The 20,609-nt window shown below is 39.6% G+C and overlaps 1 protein-coding gene across 1 annotated transcript; it reads left to right on the top strand.

The window, feature by feature from the left end:
- Positions 1 to 978: 978 nt before the first annotated feature.
- gpd2 (glycerol-3-phosphate dehydrogenase 2 (mitochondrial)) lies at positions 979 to 18,061 on the top strand. The gene is made up of 17 exons (XM_077513166.1): positions 979 to 1,113; positions 2,513 to 2,619; positions 6,283 to 6,451; positions 6,524 to 6,648; positions 6,721 to 6,818; positions 8,108 to 8,271; positions 8,975 to 9,139; positions 9,220 to 9,364; positions 9,574 to 9,767; positions 9,829 to 9,963; positions 10,026 to 10,201; positions 11,268 to 11,399; positions 11,476 to 11,634; positions 11,855 to 11,967; positions 12,049 to 12,127; positions 13,065 to 13,163; positions 15,916 to 18,061. Exons 2-17 carry the CDS (start codon positions 2,518 to 2,520, stop codon positions 16,039 to 16,041), a joined length of 2,181 nt encoding a protein of 726 aa, XP_077369292.1. The 5' UTR covers positions 979 to 1,113; positions 2,513 to 2,517; the 3' UTR covers positions 16,042 to 18,061.
- The last annotated feature ends 2,548 nt before the right edge of the window (positions 18,062 to 20,609 follow it).

Below are 20,609 nucleotides of genomic sequence, written 5' to 3' on the forward strand. Positions count from 1 at the left end.
TTTTTTAACAGCAATCCTCTTTTCTTTATTGCCGAAAACAATGAGCTCCGTTTTATTTTCGTTTAGCTGAAAGAAATTTTGGTTCTTTCAGTTGTTAATTTGCTCTAGAGAATGCGTTACACAATGCGTTAATAGAACTGCTGTCATTTGGGGACATAGATAAATACAGTTGTGTGTCATCTGCATAACTATGATAGTCAACATCGGTGTTCTGAAGCATTTGACCCAAAGGTAACATATACAGACTGAACAACAGGGGTCCAAGGACTGACCCTTAAGGGACCCCACATGTCATGGCCTTTCGATCAGATTCAAAATTTCCAATAGTCACAAAGTAACTCCTTTCCTCCAAATAGGACCTGAACCATTTAAGGACTGTTCCATTTAACCCCACCCAAGTTAAAACTCTTTGACTGCCAAAGACGTTTAATAATGATTAGTAAAATTCCGATGAATGGAATGTGATCTTTCATTTAGTAGCCACATTGTATATGTAGTAACGGCAAACAATATTCTTTTTGCCTTGAAAGATTAGTTAAAATGCTCAAAAGCGGCTGGCACTGTGGATTTTTTTGTTTTGTTTTTATAACGTGTGGCAGTCAAAGAGTTAAGTTAAGGAATAAAACCTCTATCTGGGCCTATTATATGCACCTTTATTTTAATATTGGTAATTTGTGGTGCTAAAATAAGTTATTTCTGAGGTAAAAAGTTTGAGAACCACTTCATTAAACGATAAAACTGTAATGCTGACACACAATGTATAAACTACTGTACCATGCTATACTATAGCAAGCGTCATGTGCCGAAAGACGACAGCTGGTGGCACTTCTCTCTTTATTATTATCTTGGAGAAGGACGCTCGGGACTTGCGCAAGCCACCGCTCCATGTACGTCACGTGAAGGCAGGGCGGTCTGTCTGGAAAAATGATTGGACGAAGAACATCAAACGCGCGTACTCTGATTGGTGCAGACGCACGTCACGCGAACGTTGTTCCACTTCCTGGTTGTAGCTGTCAAAATCAGGCTACCAGACAGGCTAGGACAACAACCGATGCCTCGCGGTCTCCACCCTGCATCGCCCTGAGCGACTGTGTATCAACCACAAAGCTTAGCGTAAGTGGAAATTGCCTCACCTTGTGGTTATTTATAAATGACAATTATTTTTCAACCTGTTTATTGTCCGTATGTCAAAGGGCATTATATAGATTGCGGCTCGTAACCCATTACTTACTGTTATAACCTTCCGTATTGTTATTATGGGTGAACAAACAGCCTTTAAACTAAAAACAACAGCAAGAGCAAAACAAACGGGTAGAAAAGCAGAAAGCGTTTTAGTAACGGTTCTGTTCTTGTCATATATGACGCGTTTTTCTTCGTTCATCACTTTATTCGTCAGTGTTGGTCTTCCAGAAAGATCAAACTGGTCGGCATTTTAATCCACAGCAAGATGTCAGGACAAGATGACCCTTGAGTGCAAGACAGTTATCGACACAATGGAGGGGTTGGAAAATCACGTTTTACATTACAGCGGAGAACCCACCTTCGATGCTGACTCATAATGAGAATGTTGGCTGATGTAAGAAGAGGGGGGCTGTCCCAGCATTGGCGCCTGAGAAGTGTGGATGAGCTGGCTGATCCAGCCTTTTAGCAGCTCCCCCTTTCTTAATTGTTGTCATTTTTGCCATTGCAGTACAGTACAGCCCTCTATAATGACTGAGCCACCTATGGAAGGTGTGAAAGCGGACGTGCTTTTTGATAAAGTGTCTGGAGGGGCCAAAGAATATCTGAAAAGTGTGTGGAAAAAAAAAAAGCAAACCTACTATCAGAAATAAGAAAGCCAAGCAATTATAAACACAGGATGTTCTAGAAAACGTAAGCACTAAAATAACTATAACCCAAACCCAAGTTAGGGGATACCATTAGGGCCTAACCTAAGGCAAGGCAAATTTATTTTCATAGCACATTTCAAAAACAAGGCAACTCCGTGTGCTTCACACAATCAAAAGCGCAACACCTAAAATAATTTACAAACAGAGCAGCTGAAGACATTCAAAGGCAAAGCAAAGATAACAAATGTAGCTAATTAAAATTACTAAAATAACATACATTGACAACATTTAAACACATTTACAAACAAAAGATTTCAACCAACACATTTAAAATTTATCCATGAATATTGTATTTTTTTTTATCTTTGTTGTATTTTTTTTAAATAATAATGAAAATGAAAAATGAAAATTAAATAATGAAAACAAAAAATCCTATCGTTAAGTTAGCAGAACAAAACAAAGCATACAAGAACGTAACACCACCTCAAATCTACATTTTCATTGTTGATCTGTCCATTTTTTTTAAACAAATTAATCAATATATTCTTTGCAAAATGAAAAGAACACCAGCATTTGACATCCCTTCCACTTCTTGGCATCTTCCTTACTCAGTGTGAGGTTGGCACGCCTCTACGCATTCCTCGATCCCGTCGACGCCTCATAGCACGTTGGTCTCTCCGCAGGTAAGATGGCGTTCAGGAAGGCCCTCAAACGGACAGCTATCATAGGCAGCGGGGCCGTCGCCACCGTTCTTGGTGTGTCACAGCTCATAGAGTATAGAAAAAAGCAGGTAAGTTACAAACAAACACTGTTGTTAAGTTTGTGCTGCGACCCGTCTTCCACAGCATGTCCTATCAGGATTTTGGAATGTATTTGTATTTGATGCCTTTAGGGTATACAAGCACTTCATGTTTTTTGCCAGATGCTGCGCAGGAAGTAGCTTTCACTTAAAATGTTGTTGTTTCACTCGTAGGACTTGCCAATTACATGTTACTGTGCTGTGTTTACTCAATATTCCCTTACTGAAATTTAAAGTACTGGTAACTGTATAACTTGTTTGTTGAGTTATTTGAGGAGTGGCTAAAAGGGTGGTTCATTGCTTGCAGGCCGTGACTTACTAATAAATCACCTTTTATTACCTTCCTGTGAGCACAAAAAAAACATTGTATTTACTTATTTGTCATGAAGAGTTAATAATCGGCTGCTACTCCACTGGTTATGATGAACAGTGGAAACTCAGGTTACGGATGTTATGGCTTTCAAACCAATTGGATTTATTTTACACACAATTTTCATGCTGCAAGCCATTTTGGCATGGACTCAACTGAACTCAATTGTATTTGTAGAGCACTTTAAAAACAACCATAGCTCTTAATTAGAACTCAGAATGGCTCCTAAGGGAAACTGCTGGAACTAGTGTTAGTAGGAAGCATCGCTAAACTTTTTGCACAGTTTAGCGAAATAGCTGAAATATTGTAATAATGATGAGAAATTTGTACAGCGGTTTTCTCAATAACCAAAGATGCTTAACATATGCGCACATACGGAAAGTAAAAAAAAGAAAAAGAAAAAGAAAAAAAAAGACAAAAACCAACAAACAAACAAACTTGATCCTACGTTGATACAATTCCCCAAGTCCGCAGCTCTCCCTCCGCTAGCTAGCCTTAAGCTAGCAATAGCTACCTCACAACAGTGAACTAGCAGGCTCAAGAAGGACAATATTAGTGAGCGTTAACCACAGCACAAGAGGTGAAAGTCTGCTCTTAAATCCCCGTCCTTTTCTTGCTGGATGACATAAGCTAGTTTACATTCACCATAGATACTGCTAGACCACAATTTGGAGGACATTTTGGGCCAGAACATACCGGTAAACAGTACTATTGCTAAAGTCAAAGACATTGCGTAATTAGTAATTTTTTAGCGAAAACAGCCTGTTTTTTTTTTAATTTTTTTTTTTTTTTTTTATTCATATTGGTTTGGGTTTTTCGTTATTTCTTTATTCTAAAGTATTTATTTTAACCACACATTGGTCAAAATAAGGTAAGCAACGGAATAATATTATTGTCATTCATTTCAATGGGAAACATTACCTTTGCAAAATATTTTGTCATTTTTACCTTTGCCTATTATATACATTTCTGCATCTTGAGGTCATCTTGTGTATGTACAGTATTTCTAAGCTGCTGTCAAAGCAGCCTCATGTTGTATAAATAAACACGCTCTCCCGTCCATGAAGCAGGACTGAGTCGCCATGGGGGAAACTTATGGGGGGGGATTCTGAATAGACAACGCTTGATGTTTTAGTGTCCCCCCTTGGAACTTGACGTCTTCATTTGAGAGGGACAAGCAGCTGTGTTTCCCCTGACCTTTGACCCGACACAGACCTATATTTGAACACTCACAAAGCTACATACCAGCCTTTATTTAACTGTGCGTGCTAATGTGAAATTTGTTTGTGTTCCGTTGCAATAATGTCTTCTCTTGCCTGTTGCCGCCCACCCAACCAAGACTGGATTGGTAAGCAAGAAGCCGATGTTGATGAAATATAATCATTTCCACAATAGTTTGTAATCATGCATGCCTCTAATCCCAGAAATACTAATCCCCAGCATTTAGCTCTGTGGTGGTATTTTTCCGTCTATCATCACAGAGAGACAATGATTTCAGTCGCAAATTGCAAAAGCCTGCTCGCATTTGCAAGTCAAATGTTGCATGTGCTCTCAAGCAGCTTGATGCAATCATTAGGCTGGAGAAGAAAAAAAAGTATTTCATTAGAGGTGAAATGGCACGTCCTGGTGTCAGGGGGGATTGTTCTTGTGATTATGACTTCAAATCATTCCCTAATCAAATGCAGGACATGAATGACTGTGATGATTTGTGTTGCGGGTTTTGCAAAGATAAGTAGCATGTTGCAGCAGGTCGCACCGCCCGACAACCCCCAACTCCCCAGCGCATGGAACCTAATTACATCAACAATAAAGTCTGGATTTCTAGCAGCACTTCACTTGAAAACCATGAGACAACACAAGCATACAATCGCCACTTTACACCACTATATGCTTAACAAAAAAACAAAAAAAATTGCATGGTTTTAACTTTCACTTGAAGAAAACCAATAAGATTATACAAGAGTCTGCTGTGTTACTCTATGACGCAAGTACATATGAAAAAGTATAAGAGAATGTTAACTTAGAGTCAAGCATATTGAAATATGCTGAAATAAGGAAAGAGTTGCCAAATCCATGTCCAGAAAGTTAAAAACCCTGTCACAGTTTGGCTTTAGCACCAGGTGCTAGCTGGCTAGTCCTAGCTAGCTCCCAAGTTCCTCGTTTACCTGCTAGGGAGCTAGCTAGCTAGCAAGCACCTGGTGCTCAAGCCAAACTGTAGCACCAGGTGCTAGCTAGCTAGCTCCCTAGCTAGCTCCCATGGTCCTCATTTATCTGCACCCCTATGGGGTGTTAAAAAAAATCGATTCGGCAATATATCGCGATACTACAGCACGCAATTCTCGAATCGATTCAATAGGCAGCCGAATCGATTTTTTTTAACATCCATTTTTGATGGAAAAATATTAAACAGAACGTCTAACTTTCACACCTTAAGCATGGAAGAATGTTATATTAATGGAACATTAAGCCTTAATATTTTATTTCAATGCTGTTCTAACATGAAAAAGGTTACTGTTTGTTAAATACAATGGCTCACAGTTATAAAACGTTTCAGATCAATAAATAATACATTTTCATACAAATCTTACAGTGTACATGTACAAGTTTACGGAATGGTATTTTCTAAATTTGAGTAAAAAAAAAAAAAAAAAATCGCAAAAATCGACTTGTAAATTCATATCGGGATTAATCGGTATCGAATCGAATCGTGACCTATGAATCGTGATACGGATCGAATCGTCAGGTACGAGGCAATTCACACCCTTACTAGCTAGCTAGCACCTGGTGCTACAGCCAAACTGTGGCAGGGTTTTTTACTTTCTGGACCTGGATTTGCCACCTCTGCATTTTGGTGGGGCACATCGTTAGCAGTACCCATTACCCATGAAGATATGTAAAGGTTTTGTGTTTTAGAATGAATGCCATTTCATTTAATGTGTATTATTAAACTCGCACGGGCTTGTCATTCCATCATGTCCCACCAGGGGGCTGCGCCATGTAGTTCGAGCCCTAACATATCTCCTTATCTTGGATAGAAAGTAGAAATAAGAGCTTTGCTTTCGTCTCTTTTGCCTTAATGTTAATACCATGCATCGGGTCACTGGAAAGCAGATAGATGCACCTCTAACGTTAGCATTTGTAGTGCCTATTGTTCATTCATTTACCTCAAGCAAAGTGTTGCTATAATACTGGACAAACCACTAACATCCTCTCAGACTTAAAGAGCATAAAATCCAAACAAGAGTGTGTGTAATAATTTGTGTGCGTCTCTGCGTCACATCCAGGCTCGGTTAGCTCACGTGGCGGCAGAAGCAGAGCTGAGGGCTCCCTTTGCAGACGAGCTTCCCTCAAGGCAGGCCCAGCTCGCCTCGCTGAAAAGCAAAGAGTTTGACGTCCTGGTCATTGGAGGCGGAGCTACCGGTGTAGGATGTGCCTTAGACGCTGTCACACGCAGTGAGGAACCCTCAGCGCATCTCGCACTATATTTGCGTGATTAGATTGAATATTCTTCTCTGTCCTTTTTAGACCTTAACACTGCTCTTGTCGAGAGGAATGACTTCTCGTCCGGGACGAGCAGCCGGAGCACCAAACTCATTCACGGTGGAGTCCGCTACCTCCAGAAGGCTGTCATGAAACTGGACTATGAGCAGGTATCGAACGCAAATTCCTTCTTTGGTTTTGCGTACTTTTCTTGATCGATTGGCGATCTTCTCCCGCAACAGTACATGATGGTGAAAGAAGCCCTCCACGAGCGTGCCAACCTCCTGGAGGTTGCGCCTCACCTGTCAGCGCCACTGCCCATCATGCTTCCTGTTTACAAGTAGGTTATCATTATGGTTCCTGAAAAATGTAAACAGTTAAAAATAGGTCTCAGCAATGAAACATTTTTGAAGATGATACACTGGATATTCACCATGCACGGCCTGATTTGAGAAAATTGTTTCATGTTGTCAGTTGTGATGTTTTGTCTTGTCCTAGCCTAAAAAAAAAAAAAAAAAAAAACTAGTTTCTGGGGGTTAAACAATTCACTGTCTAATCAGAAAAATCACCCATAAAAAGTTTTTTTTCTTCTTCAATTGTTATCATTAGCGAATTTAAATTTTATTTTATTTTTTGTTAGTCAGTTCATCACGTTAAAAAGCTATGGTTATTTTTTATTTGTTTTTATTTTTAATAGCATTTTCAGTTTCCTTTCTAGTTTCTCTCAGTATGACCAACATTCAAATTACTAAAAAAAAAAAAAAAAAAAACATTTTGTGTGCAGATAAGTTTTCTTCTCGTGTTCCCAAGTTAGCAAAACAGTATTGTCTGATTGTAATTTCCATTAAAATAAAAAATAAAATAATCAAGCAAAAAGTGTTACGATTGAGGTGTGGTGGTGGACCCAAATGCAGGGAAGCAGGGCAAGGAGGCAGAGGTGAAGCCATAAAGGGTTTTAATAGAACAAAACAAGGAGGTAAACAAGGTACTAGTCAGAAACAACAAACAAACTCAGGAAAGGCAAACAAGGCAAACTTGGGAGTAACTATGAGGCAAAAATCTGGCAGCATGTCAGGAGGAAATAATGAATCAACAACGGGCAGCGGGGAGACAAGAAACTAAATACACACACACTAATTGACACAATTAGACACAGCTGGGCAAGACACAAGAGGGAGAGGATGCTGATTGGTTGACACAAGAGGAAGGGCAGGCAAACACGGGTGGACAAGACAAGGCTTGACAAGACAACAACGCAAAACACAGATCATGACAGAACTTAAAGAAACATTGAGGACAAAATCAAACGAAACCAAAATTAAATCTGAGCTATGACAAAAGTAACAAAATTAACCCAAACTCAACCCAAACCATGCTAATAAATGTTTACACTTTTATTATTTACTGGCAGAATCAATACTTCGACTTTTATCAGCATTTGTTTGACACTAGTATTCACTTCTACTTGAGTACCAAACTTTTATCACCTCTCTCAATTTCTTGCCTCTCATATACATATAGAGGTACCTCCAAAACTGAATGCGAACCATAACTATTTTACCTACAATTTTGTAGGTAATAATTGTGTAAATAACTAAATTTTCCCGCTTTTTCCATCTGTTGTCCCAGATGGTGGCAGCTTCCGTATTATTGGGCGGGCATTAAAATGTACGACCTGGTGGCTGGGATCCAGTGTTTAAAGAGCAGTTACGTCCTCAGTAAGACCAAAGCCCTGGAGCTCTTTCCCATGCTGAAAAAGGACAAGCTGGTGGGAGCCATCGTCTATTACGATGGTAAGCGTCAGGCATTTTCGTGTTCATTCTTTTTCTTCTCTGTAAACACTTGCAGAGATTCTTAGTAATTTGACCACTCTCACAGAGAGTCAGAGAAATACTTAAAAGTGATAAATGAAATGATAATGGGGGTGGCATGGCTCAGTGGTAGAGTGGTCGTCTCCCAATTTAGAGGTTGTGAGTTCGATCCCATGCTATTGTGACCATGTTGAAATATCCTTGAGCAAAATACTGAACCCCCAGTTGCTCCTGATGCTGTGTCATCAGAAAGAGTAGCCGAATATGAAGCGCTTTGATGGCCTTGTAAGGTGGAAAAGCGATGATAAATGAAGTACCATTAACCAGAAAACGTGTGCGTGTTTGCTGCACACCGAGAAATGATGCAAAGCACCGTGCCTACATTTCTGCTCTTCATTCCGCCAGCATCTTGTGCTGCTAGACAGCAAGAGTGGAGGATGTTTTGCAAGAGATGCATCTTTTTTTTTTCCCTCTCTCAATTTATGCCATCTGGTACAATCACGCTTGTGACATTTCCAAGTTTGACCTTCTCTCTGGTGTTGTAGTGCTGCAAGAGGAGCACCACAATTGGTCGGACTGTCTTGGCTGTCTTATTCTCTGCAGACAACTAATGTATTTTGCTTTTTCATTTTATTAGGCCAAATGATAATTGATATATATATATATATATACGGTCGCCCAACAGGCCAACACAACGACGCCCGTATGAACTTGGCAATCGGCCTCACCGCGGCCCGCTACGGCGCTGCCATGGCCAACTACACTGAGGTGGTTCACCTGCTGAAGAAAAAGGACCCGCAGACCGGCATTGACAAGGTGTGTGGGGCACACTGCCGGGACGTGCTCACAGGTAGGGAAAAGATCGCGATGTGTGAAGAAAACCGATCTGCGGTTGATCACATGACATCAGTCTGCGATTATTTATTTAAGGAGAGGAATTCGATGTCAAAGCCAAATGTGTAATCAACGCGACCGGGCCCTTCACGGACTCGGTGAGGAAGATGGATAGACAGGAAATCCAAAACATTTGCCAGCCCAGTGCCGGCGTGCACATCGTCATTCCTGGCTATTACAGGTGTGTTGTATGAGCTGTGCAATGTAACATACTCAAGAAAGAAAAAAAGAATGAGAAATTTACACTGTACCAGTAATCAGCAAATTTTTCAAAAATTACATTTACTTAAAAAAAATAAATAAATAAAATTATCAATATCGATTTGAGTTTCCCTTTCAAGCAAACAAAATGAGGATATTTTATCACATTTCTGCTTTTTTGACACACAGCCCTGATAACATGGGCCTGTTGGATCCCGCCACAAGTGATGGCCGGGTCATCTTCTTCCTGCCTTGGGAGAAGATGACCATTGCTGGAACCACAGACACCCCCACCAATGTGACAGCCCACCCCATCCCTGGGGAGGACGACATCAACTTCATCCTGAGGGAGGTCCGCAACTATCTCAGCCCCGACGTGGAAGGTAGGAATGACGGCAAGAGAGCATCAAACACAAGATAAACTGTGAATTTTGTACCCTAAAGTGAGACGGGGAGACGTGTTGGCAGCGTGGAGTGGAATCCGGCCCCTGGTGACGGACCCCAACTCCAAAGACACTCAGTCCATTTGCCGTAACCACATTGTCAGCATCAGTGACAGCGGGCTGGTCACCATTGCAGGTCAGGTTGTTTCTGTTTGTGAAATATTGAGCAGTTGATTTCAGCAACGGTTGTGTCTCCAGGTGGCAAGTGGACCACCTATAGGTCCATGGCTGAAGAGACTCTGGACGCCGCCATTAAAACGCATGCCCTCCCAGCTGAGAAATGCAAGACTGTGGGCCTGATGTTAGAGGGCGCAAAGGGCTGGACGCCAACGCTTTACATCCGTCTGGTGCAAGACTACGGCTTGGAGCAGGAAGTAGGACACTTTTGTTTGGTCAGATGCTTCATTCATTCAGTCACAGCCATTTTCACTGATGCAAACCGCTTCACTCCCGGCTGTTTTACTGGAGTTTGACTGATTTTGCAAGGTTCACAGAATATTCTGTTCTATTGCTATAAAAACATGGAACCTGCCAAAAGCAACATTAGAGTTCTCTGAAAAAAAAGTATATTTGTATCTGTTTCCGCTTTGCAGCAATTAGCATTACAATATAGCTAAGTTTCATCATTCTTCACAAACCTGTTGAAAACACTGGCAAAAAGAGCTTGTTGCAACATGGCCCTGGCTGATCTCATACTCTGCTGCCACCTGCTGGCCATTTTTTGTAATAACTACCATTGCTTTAAGCCTCCCTCTTTATTTCAGAAGCTGTATCAAAGCCCTCTGTATGCTCTAGCATTTAAAAAACAAAACAAAACAAGAAAACATATAAATATGTTTTTGGGAGTGAAAACAAAAACGTATTTATACGTAAAAAATTTTTAACGCTTTAATAAATTTACATTAATCTCCAGAGTTAACGCTTTAATTTTTACAGCCCTACTTGCCTCCATTTAGTAGTAGCAGCCAATCGTTTTGGTGATAAACATTGACTTCCACCTTGAAGTGGAGATGTTGACATTAACGACGTCGACGTTTCTCCTCTACTAAAAACAATTCATTAACATTAAGTCCATCGGATCCATTGATTCACATCATGTAGCCACTTTCCTCCCATTAAATTCAATAGAACATTGTTTGGGTTGAGGAAAGTTTCTTCTGCAGTCCACTTACTCCTTATTAAAGGCGCTCGCATCCGGTGCCGAGTATTTTTCAAAGGTCACTGCTGATATTTGGACAGTGTTTGCCCTTTTGCATGATGGCTAAGCCAACGATCTGAATAACAAGAAGCTGTTATGTATTCTGTAAACGTGACATCTCGACAACACGGAGCCCCCCCCCACAAAAAAAACAAAACAAAAAAAACTCTTGTCTGCATCTGGACGACCTCAAGAAAAGGGAAATTAAATTAGCAAACTTGACTTTTTGTGTGTGTGCTCAGGTCGCGCAGCATTTGGCTTCGACGTATGGAGGGAAGGCATATGACGTGGCCAGGATGGCGCTGGTCACAGGGCAAAGATGGCCGATAGTTGGTAAAAGGCTGGTGTCGGAGTTTCCGTACATTGAGGCTGAGGTAAAGTGTGATGGCGTGTAAATGTCCCCCCCCCGGGGCGGAAATCCTGACGATATGAACGCGCCATCTCTCGCAGGTGCTGTACGCCATCAAGGAGTACGCATGCACCGCCATTGACCTCATTGCCCGGCGAACGCGATTGGGCTTCCTGAACGTGCAGGCGGCCGACGAGGCCCTCCCACGCATTGTGCAGATCATGGCCAAGGAGTTGGGTTGGAGCCAAGAGCGCAAGACGGTACAAAAACCAGGAAATATTTTTCTTTGAAAAACGTTTTAGTCCCCACTGGGTTTTTCTATCAGAACACAATAAGGAAGTCAACGCCCATCGTCCTCTTTAGAGGCTGTTACTAACCATGAGTAAACTGAGCCTTTATTGACAGGCAAGGGAGGAAACTCATTCAGCAGTGGGGAAAAAAAGCAAATATTCTGTTAATGTTGCACTTTTTTAAATCCAGGCCGAGTTGGAAGCAGCCAAGAAGTTTTTGTACCATGAGATGGGCTACCGATCTCGCTCTGAGCAGTTGACCAAGACCTCTGAAATGACCCTGGACAACCAGGAAGTAGCCAGGTAGAAACGCTTAAGTGGCCAAAGGTCTGCCATAAACTCTGAGTCACGCAATGAAGAAGTCAACTTGAATGTGGTTGGCAGGTACAAGAAGCGCTTTCACAAGTTTGACAAAGACCGCAAAGGATTCATCACCACAGTTGACGTCCAGCAAGTCCTCAACGTGAGTTCCCACCAAGGTTATTTTAGTTAACCAAAACTAACGAGAAAAACTAAAACTAAAATTCAAAAAAACAATTTCGTTAACAAAATAAAATAAAAACGAAAATACTTTCTAAAAAACAAAAACTAACTGAAATTACATTTTATGTTTACAAAATTAAAACTAACTCTAATTATAGGAAAAATGTCAATTTTATTCTTTGCTAATTAATTTAATGCATGAGCCTTTGGGGATGATTTTAAACGTGAGTTTAAGTAGATTTATTTTGATATTAACAGAAGTGACGCCATCTAGCAGCAGCCAATAGAAAGCAGCTTCAGATGACGTCGCTCCGATAGTGTTTTTTAAATATTGTGCACAAGTAATACATGCTTTTTTATTTTACAAAGCTAAAACTAATACTGAAACTAACTAAAACTAAGCATGTATTAAACAACTAAAACTAAGGACAAATTACACCAATCCGACGAATGTGACCGACGCGTAGAAAAATGACGTAAATAAGCACCTCACCGAACCCGACTTTTACACACCTTCACCTCATGCATGAGAAGTAATTCCCCTCCATACCATCGGGGGCGATAGTCAGTCATTATTCCTAAAGGCAACCTCTATACGCGGGCAGAATATAAAAATGTAAACAAGCATACCGGTTACTTTTTGGCTCACGACGTCCTCCCATGTAAATGAAACCCTCCGGCTTTTTGCAAAGTATTGTATACAAAAGTAAATCCTACCTGCTATATCCAGTCGCGACCCCATGTCATGCCGTAGTTTGGCTTTCATACCTTTGTCGGCACACCCTATAACGTTATTATCATACAAAAAGACAGTCACCTTCCCAATCTTCTGTCCAGACAGACATTGTGATTGTCGTTGTCGTTCTTCTTCACTGCTACTGAACCAATCTTCCAACCAGGTTTCTTTTCTCCTATAGAGTATCAACGTCCATATTGATGAGAATGCCCTCCATGAAATTCTTAGCGAGGTGGATGTGAACAAGAATGGACAGATTGAATTAAATGAGTTCCTCCAGGTATGTAATGGCCGCTGATTGAGCTTGCAGGGGTTAATATACTGGATTTATTTCCCCGTAACTATGACAACCTGCCATTTTCTGTGAAAACACTCGGATGAACATTCCATGCTCATCTTTGCGGCATGAACAGACAAAAGAGAGAAAAGGGGGTTGTCCACCTGAGACCCACTTCACACGCCAGGTGTGAACTCTCCTCAACTTTGAAGCTAATTAGGATGGAGAATGTGCGACAGGTATAATGAGGGCTGACCTCCTTCCTGTTGCTAAATTGCGTTCTCACGTTGCTTCGAATTGAGAAAGGAGTGTCATGATGAGGGAACATGGTGACAGTTGGTGCTTTTGTCTTCATTAGTGTGAGCTGCTTTTGAGCACAGATCCGGTCAGACTCTTCAAGGGACGGCAGTATAGTCTAGTGATGTTTTCCCTTTTTTGGAAAAAAAATAATAATAATAATTTTGTGTTAATCATGATTCTAAATGTCAATGCTTCTTTTTTGCTTGTGGGTCCATCCTGCTCATGGCCGATTTAAGACTGCAAACAGGTAGTGTATGCAAAGTAATGGTAGATATTGAATAACTCTCAAATACAACCCTTATTCAATTTTTAACTCTGGTGGCTAATATGGATGGAGGGAAAGAACTCAGTAGAAAAGTGTCTAACATGTTTTAAAGATGAACTGGGTAGGGCGTAATGCTAATGCTAAGTTAGCATGTTAAGCTAATGTTAATGTTAAGTTGGCATGCTAAGCTAATGTTAATTTAGCATGCTAGGATAATGCTTAGCTAATGCTGTTAAGCTAATGTTAATGTTAATCTAATATTAATTTAGCATGCTAAGCTAATGTTAAACTAATGCTTAGCTAATGCTAAGCTTTAAACAAAACAACAATTATCGGTTTACTTAACGGTTATCGACATCGGCACCTTCTAAATTATTGGTTTATCGGTATTGGTTGAAAATAGCATTATCGTGCATCCCTAACATATTTCTAAATGCACTAAATACACAACTTATATAATAATATTACTACTACTACTACTACTAGTAGTAATTACAAGTTATGTAATTACTTTGTAATATTAACATAATTTATCCTTCACTTTCCTTCAGAGCCATTCAGCTTAGCATTCCGCTATTAGCATTCAGCTTTCAGCATTCCCACGCAATTTATCAAGAAATTGCACTTAGTCTAGTTTCTCTTCCAATTGCAACATCCACTTTTAGCTAGCTAGCTAGCTAAGCCGACATCGCAAAAATCTTCCCTTTGGATAGTCTGCTGGCGTAGCTGCTTGAAAGTGCCTTGTTGTCAGCTGTGAGTGTGTGCTGGTCACAGAGAGAAAGTGTACGAGTGGCATGTGTGGAGTCAGACGTGAACTAATCACTCTCTCGTGGTTTTGTTTTGTTGAGAAATGTACCCAATCTTAAGGCACGACCACAACTTGATGAGCAGTCATGAATAGGGGTGGGCGGATCGATCCAAGTATCGATATTATGAATACCAATCTATCTTTTTAGTCGATTTCCTTAACACATACAGCATCGTAGGCTACTTGAAAAATAATTTGTTTTATATGGTGTTTTATGTTTCCTATTTGCTGCATGATAATCTTTGAAAGGATACTTGACTCATTGAGCCTTTTTCAGCAGTAAAAAGTAATATTTCGTCTATAATTAATGTGGTAACTTCATTATTTTTCATGTACAATTAATACCTTTAAAAACTATTTTTTCTACTTGCTGTCGACTGATGATGACATCACCTGTGCTGAGGAAGTAGGTAACGACCAATCATGGCTCAGTTTACTGACCAAACCCAGAAAACAGGTGAGCCATGATTGGTCGTTTCCTACTTCCTCAGCACAGGTGATGTCATCTTCGGTCGACAGCAAGTAGAAAAAATAGTTTTTAAAGGTATTAATTGTACATGAAAAATAATGAAGTTATCAAATTTATTCTGGACAAAATATTAGCTTTTTTTTACTCTGATGAAAATTGTTCAATGAGTCAAGTATCCCTTTAATAGTGTTTCAACAAAGTTATTATTTTTTATGCTATTTTCTCTTTTAATGCAAATTAATATTGGCATGAAATATTGGTTATTTAACCTCTGACTAGTAATGGGTATCGGCCATCACTGCGGAAAATTGTTCACAGAGTCAAGTATCCCTTTAACATCTTGTTTATATAGGTCGAAAAAAAATCCACAAAAAAAGTTGTAATGACAGATTTTTTTTTTGTAGTTTATGAACAATATAAAATAAATGATTTGTTTAAATTTAATTTCCTATTATTTTTTTCAGAAAGTAAAAAAAAAAGAAGATATTTTGTTATGTTGTAATGTCTCTGGAAAAAAAAAACATTGATAAAATAATTTCTATTTATCAACAAACTTTGTCCTTATTTTGTCCTTTGTTTAAAAAGGAAACAACAACAACAAAAACTCTTAAAAGGTTGAACATTGACTGTGATTAGGCAATTTGATGATACAGCTACCTTAATTAAAAAATAAATATATACAATTTTTCACAAAGTATCAATATCGATATTGGTATCTGCGATAATGGCTGTGCATTTACTTGGTATCGGATCGATACCAAAATTTCGTGAAAAAAAGATGAAGGATTTTTTTTTTCTCCCCCCCCTTTGGTGAGCAGTCACTCGATGCCCTCAACTATTTTTGTTTTATCTTCCTTCTGATGTCACCTGTTGTCCACTCACACGCTTTCATCTCTTGTCACCCGCCACTCAGTTGATGAGCGCCGTCCAAAAGGGCCAAGTGTCCGCCAGCCGCCTGGCCATCCTGATGAAGTCAGCCGAAGAAACGCTCGACAAGAGGGGCCCCGTGACGGTGGACCGAAGCGGCGGCGGCGTCTGAGCCCGCCTTTTCGCCAAGGTCTCTCGTGAACAACCTCATTTGAATGACAATGCAATCAAGGGAGGCCGTGGCGGGAATTTGGCCAAATCAAGAGCAAAATGCGCCCGTTTTCGGGTGGAATACAATCTAATGATTGAGGTTTGTTTTCCCGAGCCGTCTTGTTTGTCTGCGTCTTGATTGGTTCTCAGCATCAGGTGCCTCCAATGTTCCACAGTGCGCAATGTGACTATTTATAGCATGTTTTTTTTAATCAAATCTTTGATATTTCTACCTTTTTATAGCGCTTTACCACTCTTTTTTTTTTTTTTTTTTTTTTCAAAAAACACTGATTATTGTGTAAATCTGCTCGTCTTATTGAAATCTTGTGCTTTATGTACTGTTCCACAATCTCTTCGTAGACTAGAATGTTTGATTTGATGCTAATTGCAAGAGAAACAGGCAAGGTGCTGATTACAAGAAATTATTAGCATACACTCTTAAAACTGCAGGGTCAAATGTAATCGAAATGAGGTGAAGTAGTGCTGTGTGCAAAGTTGACTTTCTATGAATACCAACGTGTTGGGTCAAGTGTTGAGGTCAAAACAGCACATACTACCATACTGATGAGTAACGCTATCAACAAATGGGTTACCAGGTTATCAATATAGCTGCGGTTCAAGTAATGCTAATTGGCCTTTTGGCGACCATTTCAGCCCACTCAATCTGCTGGGTCAAATAAATAAACAAATAAATACATAAATAACCAAACCTTGGGTTAGAAGTGACCCAATCTGCTGAAAATCCACAGCTACCCAACAAGTGGGTAAGGAAAAGAAACCCTGCATTATTTTATTTATTTATTTTAAGCATGTAGAGTTATAGCGCATGTATCTCCTTCCTGCCACAAAGGAGCACTTATTTATCCCAAAAGCGTATTTGATTGTAAAATGCAGTTTCATGTATATGATCACAACCATTTAAAAGTGTGGACATACATTCTAGTGTGATTGTATGAGAAACTGCAGATATATAACTCAAATAATTGCCATGAGGGTGTGCCAGTCTAAAGCACAAGATGCTGTAAAACGTTTCTGAACTTAACGTTACTGTCCAGGCACGAACTTGTACAAGCACTTCGACGCCTATTTTATGCAAGAGAGACTTTTAAAACCAAACTCCTACTGATACTGATGTTTACAGGTTTTGAGATTTTAGCTGTCATCTTTCTGCTCTTATTTAAAATTATTTAAAATATTTTTTACTACAGGCATTTAAAGTTATAGACATTTACTACATTGCAATTAATAACATTCGTTACAAAACAGGGTTAAAAAGAGATTCTGTATTTTTTTTTTTATTTAGTCAAAATGCATGCTGATATATTCCAAGTATTGTAACATTTTTATTTTTTGAAGTGGCATTTTCATTTTCTGTGTGAAAGTCTGTTAACGCCGTGAATGAGGCGCTACATTTCAACAAGTCCAAGCTCACACAATGTTGTTATTTAGGCAAGAAGGAATGTGTGACATGTGCCTTCCCATGTTGAGACAAAGCCACTTATGGTTCCTGCCATGTCATTTGACTACTTTTTTATTAAGGGCTAGACGGAACTTTAAGTGGTTCTAGTGATGTCAACTGCAAAAGCACGCAAGTGAGTATAGTACATGTTCTTGCATTTGTGTTATTCATCCAATGGGCTCACAAAAGCTCAAGTCAACACGTGCCTCTATTTATTGTCACCTCTCCCATCCAGCGTCCGTGCGTTTTGAGCGTGTCGTCACTTATGTTTTGTCTTCCATGATTTTGACAGTGAAGACCGTCAAACTGCCAATGTTGCCTGTAAACAAACTCGTCTTAAATGTGCATCCCGAAGTTTGATTGTCTCCTTATGGATGAAATTTCAGCTTTATCTAGGCTCAAAAAGGATCACGTTCCGAGTTCTTAATTTATTTTTTTTCACACATGGACTGTAAGAATTCTTTTGAGCAAGTATTCTGAAGACACAACACAATTATCGAATTAAATGTATCTTGTTCAAAAAGCTTTGTGTGGTTTTGTGTCACATGCTATCTGAGATCATTACAGGGCGTCAAGTGAACATGCCAGCATAAGAAGAAGTTTTTAATAGAATCTATTCAAACTTTTGATCAGGTGGAAGATGATTCTGAACGTTTTACTATGCAGCTGCTAAAACAAATAACTGATAAAGCAATCTTTTTACCATAAAAGATAGTAGGGTGGGGTAAGATAAGCCACTGGGTAAGTTGAGCCACCTCTCGTATCTAGGCAACCGTGCTATGTGTGGTCATGTGATCACAAAGGCAGGGAGCCCACATCATGGCCATCCAGCTGTGGTAAAAGGAAGCACATTGACTAGAAACGTTGTTTTTTGACTTTCAAAGTAAATTTTCTACATTTTAGGTAAAATGAATGATGTCAAACAAGATTATCTGAGACTAAAATGATAGGTTGCACATATTGGTGAATTTGTAACATGTAAAAACATGTGAATCACTTACCGCAAAATTAACCACGTTTTTTAAGCTAGCTTGCTTTTCATAAAATGGTGGCTATGGAGCAAATTGAGCCAGTGGTTCAACTTACCCGATAAGGCACTGAAATTCAGATGAATCTTTGATGTATTAAATGCTATTTTACTGAAGTACGCTCAACTCATTTTCTGTGTTTATCATATTTTAACTATTATAGAGAAGAAAAAACAAGAGGTAGCATGCCGAGAACCTATAACAGGAAAACAAGCTGGTGCTCGACACCCTTTGAACAGCTGGAAAGAGCAGTCAATGAAGTCAGGATCAATGTGTGCTTGCATTGATCAATGTTATTAGAGATGTAGGTGGTTTATATGCATTGCTGTTATGCACAATATTGTGCCTTTTTTTTTTTTTTTTTTTTAAGTATGAGCTCTTATTCTTTTTAGAATACTGGGATCTTTTTTTATTTTATTTTATTTTTAATCTACTGAAACAAAACTTACACAACAAGCAGTATTAATTTGTGTGTCCACTATACTTTGGTGTTTTTTTTAGAATTACGGTCTTAGAACCCATTCCATATTTTTACCATATTAATTTCTTTTTTAAACACCCAGTGAGCTGTAAGAGTCTCAGATTGATGGTTTGAACTTTTCCCCGTGATCGTCCTCAGGATTCTGCAAGGTGTCCTGACATTTAGGTTACCTGCATGACACTGACTGGCTCTGCACGTCGTTGCCTGGTGGGCACGCTCTTTCACAACTGGACCCCTGCATGCCTGTCATTAAAACCGCTAACCAAAGATGAAGACTGGAACATCAATTATTAGCCTCATTCTGGTTAAAAGGCCTTTTTGTTTTAAATGGTGCCATAAATCAAACCACAGACATGCGGACATTTTTTGATGCATTAAAAATCAAGGAGATTATTTTTTTTTCTGAAAAATTCCTCATCACATTCTTCCTCTCATTATGCAGCGTGTTTTGACTGCCTGGCGACAAAGGTCCTTTTCAAGCTGGAATGTGGACAATGTTGTTGGCTTCAAGTGAGTTATGTTTGGGATTTCCTGCATTTTGAAGTGCTTGAATTAAATCGTTCTGTAACAGAACGGCAACCAGTTCAGGGTGGACGAAGCCAGCTGGGATAGGCTCCAGCACCCCTGCGACCCTTGTGAGGGGCAAGCGCTTAAGAAAATAGATGGATGGATGGATTTTATTTCGTTAATGAAATTGTTTTTGAATTTTTGTTTTTTTCATTCGTTTTTATTAGCAAAATAACCTTGGTATGGTTACAACACACTGTATAGTTTTAAACAATCTTTAACATTGTAGTAATAGTTTTCATATAGCTCACTGATGTCCTGTTTCAAAGCCACACCCCCTTCTTCCACTCTTCCAACCAGCACTACTTAATGACTTCTCTGAATGTCAGAGAGGAGGATGCTGTAATAAACGGCTCATATGTCACATTCAATTCTCATTAATGAGCTGCTGAGATATGATTCAGTCACTTGATCGATCTTTTGTCTCTCGCTCATATTCCCACTGACAAATTAAATTCCCTGTCAGCATCAGTGAGGATGACAGGCCCCGGGCAGGCTGTGGTATTTTGGTGTGTGGACCAGGTTTGAAGTGCCCTTTGGCTCAAACACCCTCACCGAGCCCCCTTTTCCTGTTCTTTGTCTTCAGACAGAAGGCAGTGGTGAGGAAAAGGCAAAATAGAGCGGGAACATATTTTGCATTTAAGAAAGAAGGTCACGGAGTGCCTGCAGTGCTTGATCTTCTGATGAACTCTGACCTCCTGCTGGCATTTGCCACCATACAAATGAAGCAGAAATATGCATTCCTTTGAAAATATGCATATATCCGCCTCAGTTGTGGGCTGCAAAAGCATGTTCATTTTTTTTTTTTTATGTGGTAATTACCAGTGGAGATCAGTAGTTTTCTAGTAAGGTTTAATTGCATTTTTGTAGGAAAAAGTGGCGCAACTGATGTAAAGACATTATTAGTAAGACACTGGCATTTTAGCGTTCACTTGTTTTCTTTGTTTTCTTTTTTTTCTGTCTGAGGCTTGCAAGGAAATAAAATAGAGCTCAAG

Source organism: Festucalex cinctus, chromosome 2 (genome assembly GCF_051991245.1).
Source record: "Festucalex cinctus isolate MCC-2025b chromosome 2, RoL_Fcin_1.0, whole genome shotgun sequence".
Taxonomy (NCBI): domain Eukaryota; kingdom Metazoa; phylum Chordata; class Actinopteri; order Syngnathiformes; family Syngnathidae; genus Festucalex; species Festucalex cinctus.

Coding starts and splice junctions, on each gene's coding strand:
- gpd2 (XM_077513166.1), top strand. CDS start 2,518: ATGGCGTTCAGGAAGGCCCTCAAACGGACAGCTATCATAGGCAGCGGG. Junction 9,140..9,219: donor CTGCCGGGACGTGCTCACAG/GTAGGGAAAAGA, acceptor TATTTATTTAAG/GAGAGGAATTCGATGTCAAA. Junction 11,635..11,854: donor GGAGCCAAGAGCGCAAGACG/GTACAAAAACCA, acceptor TTTTAAATCCAG/GCCGAGTTGGAAGCAGCCAA.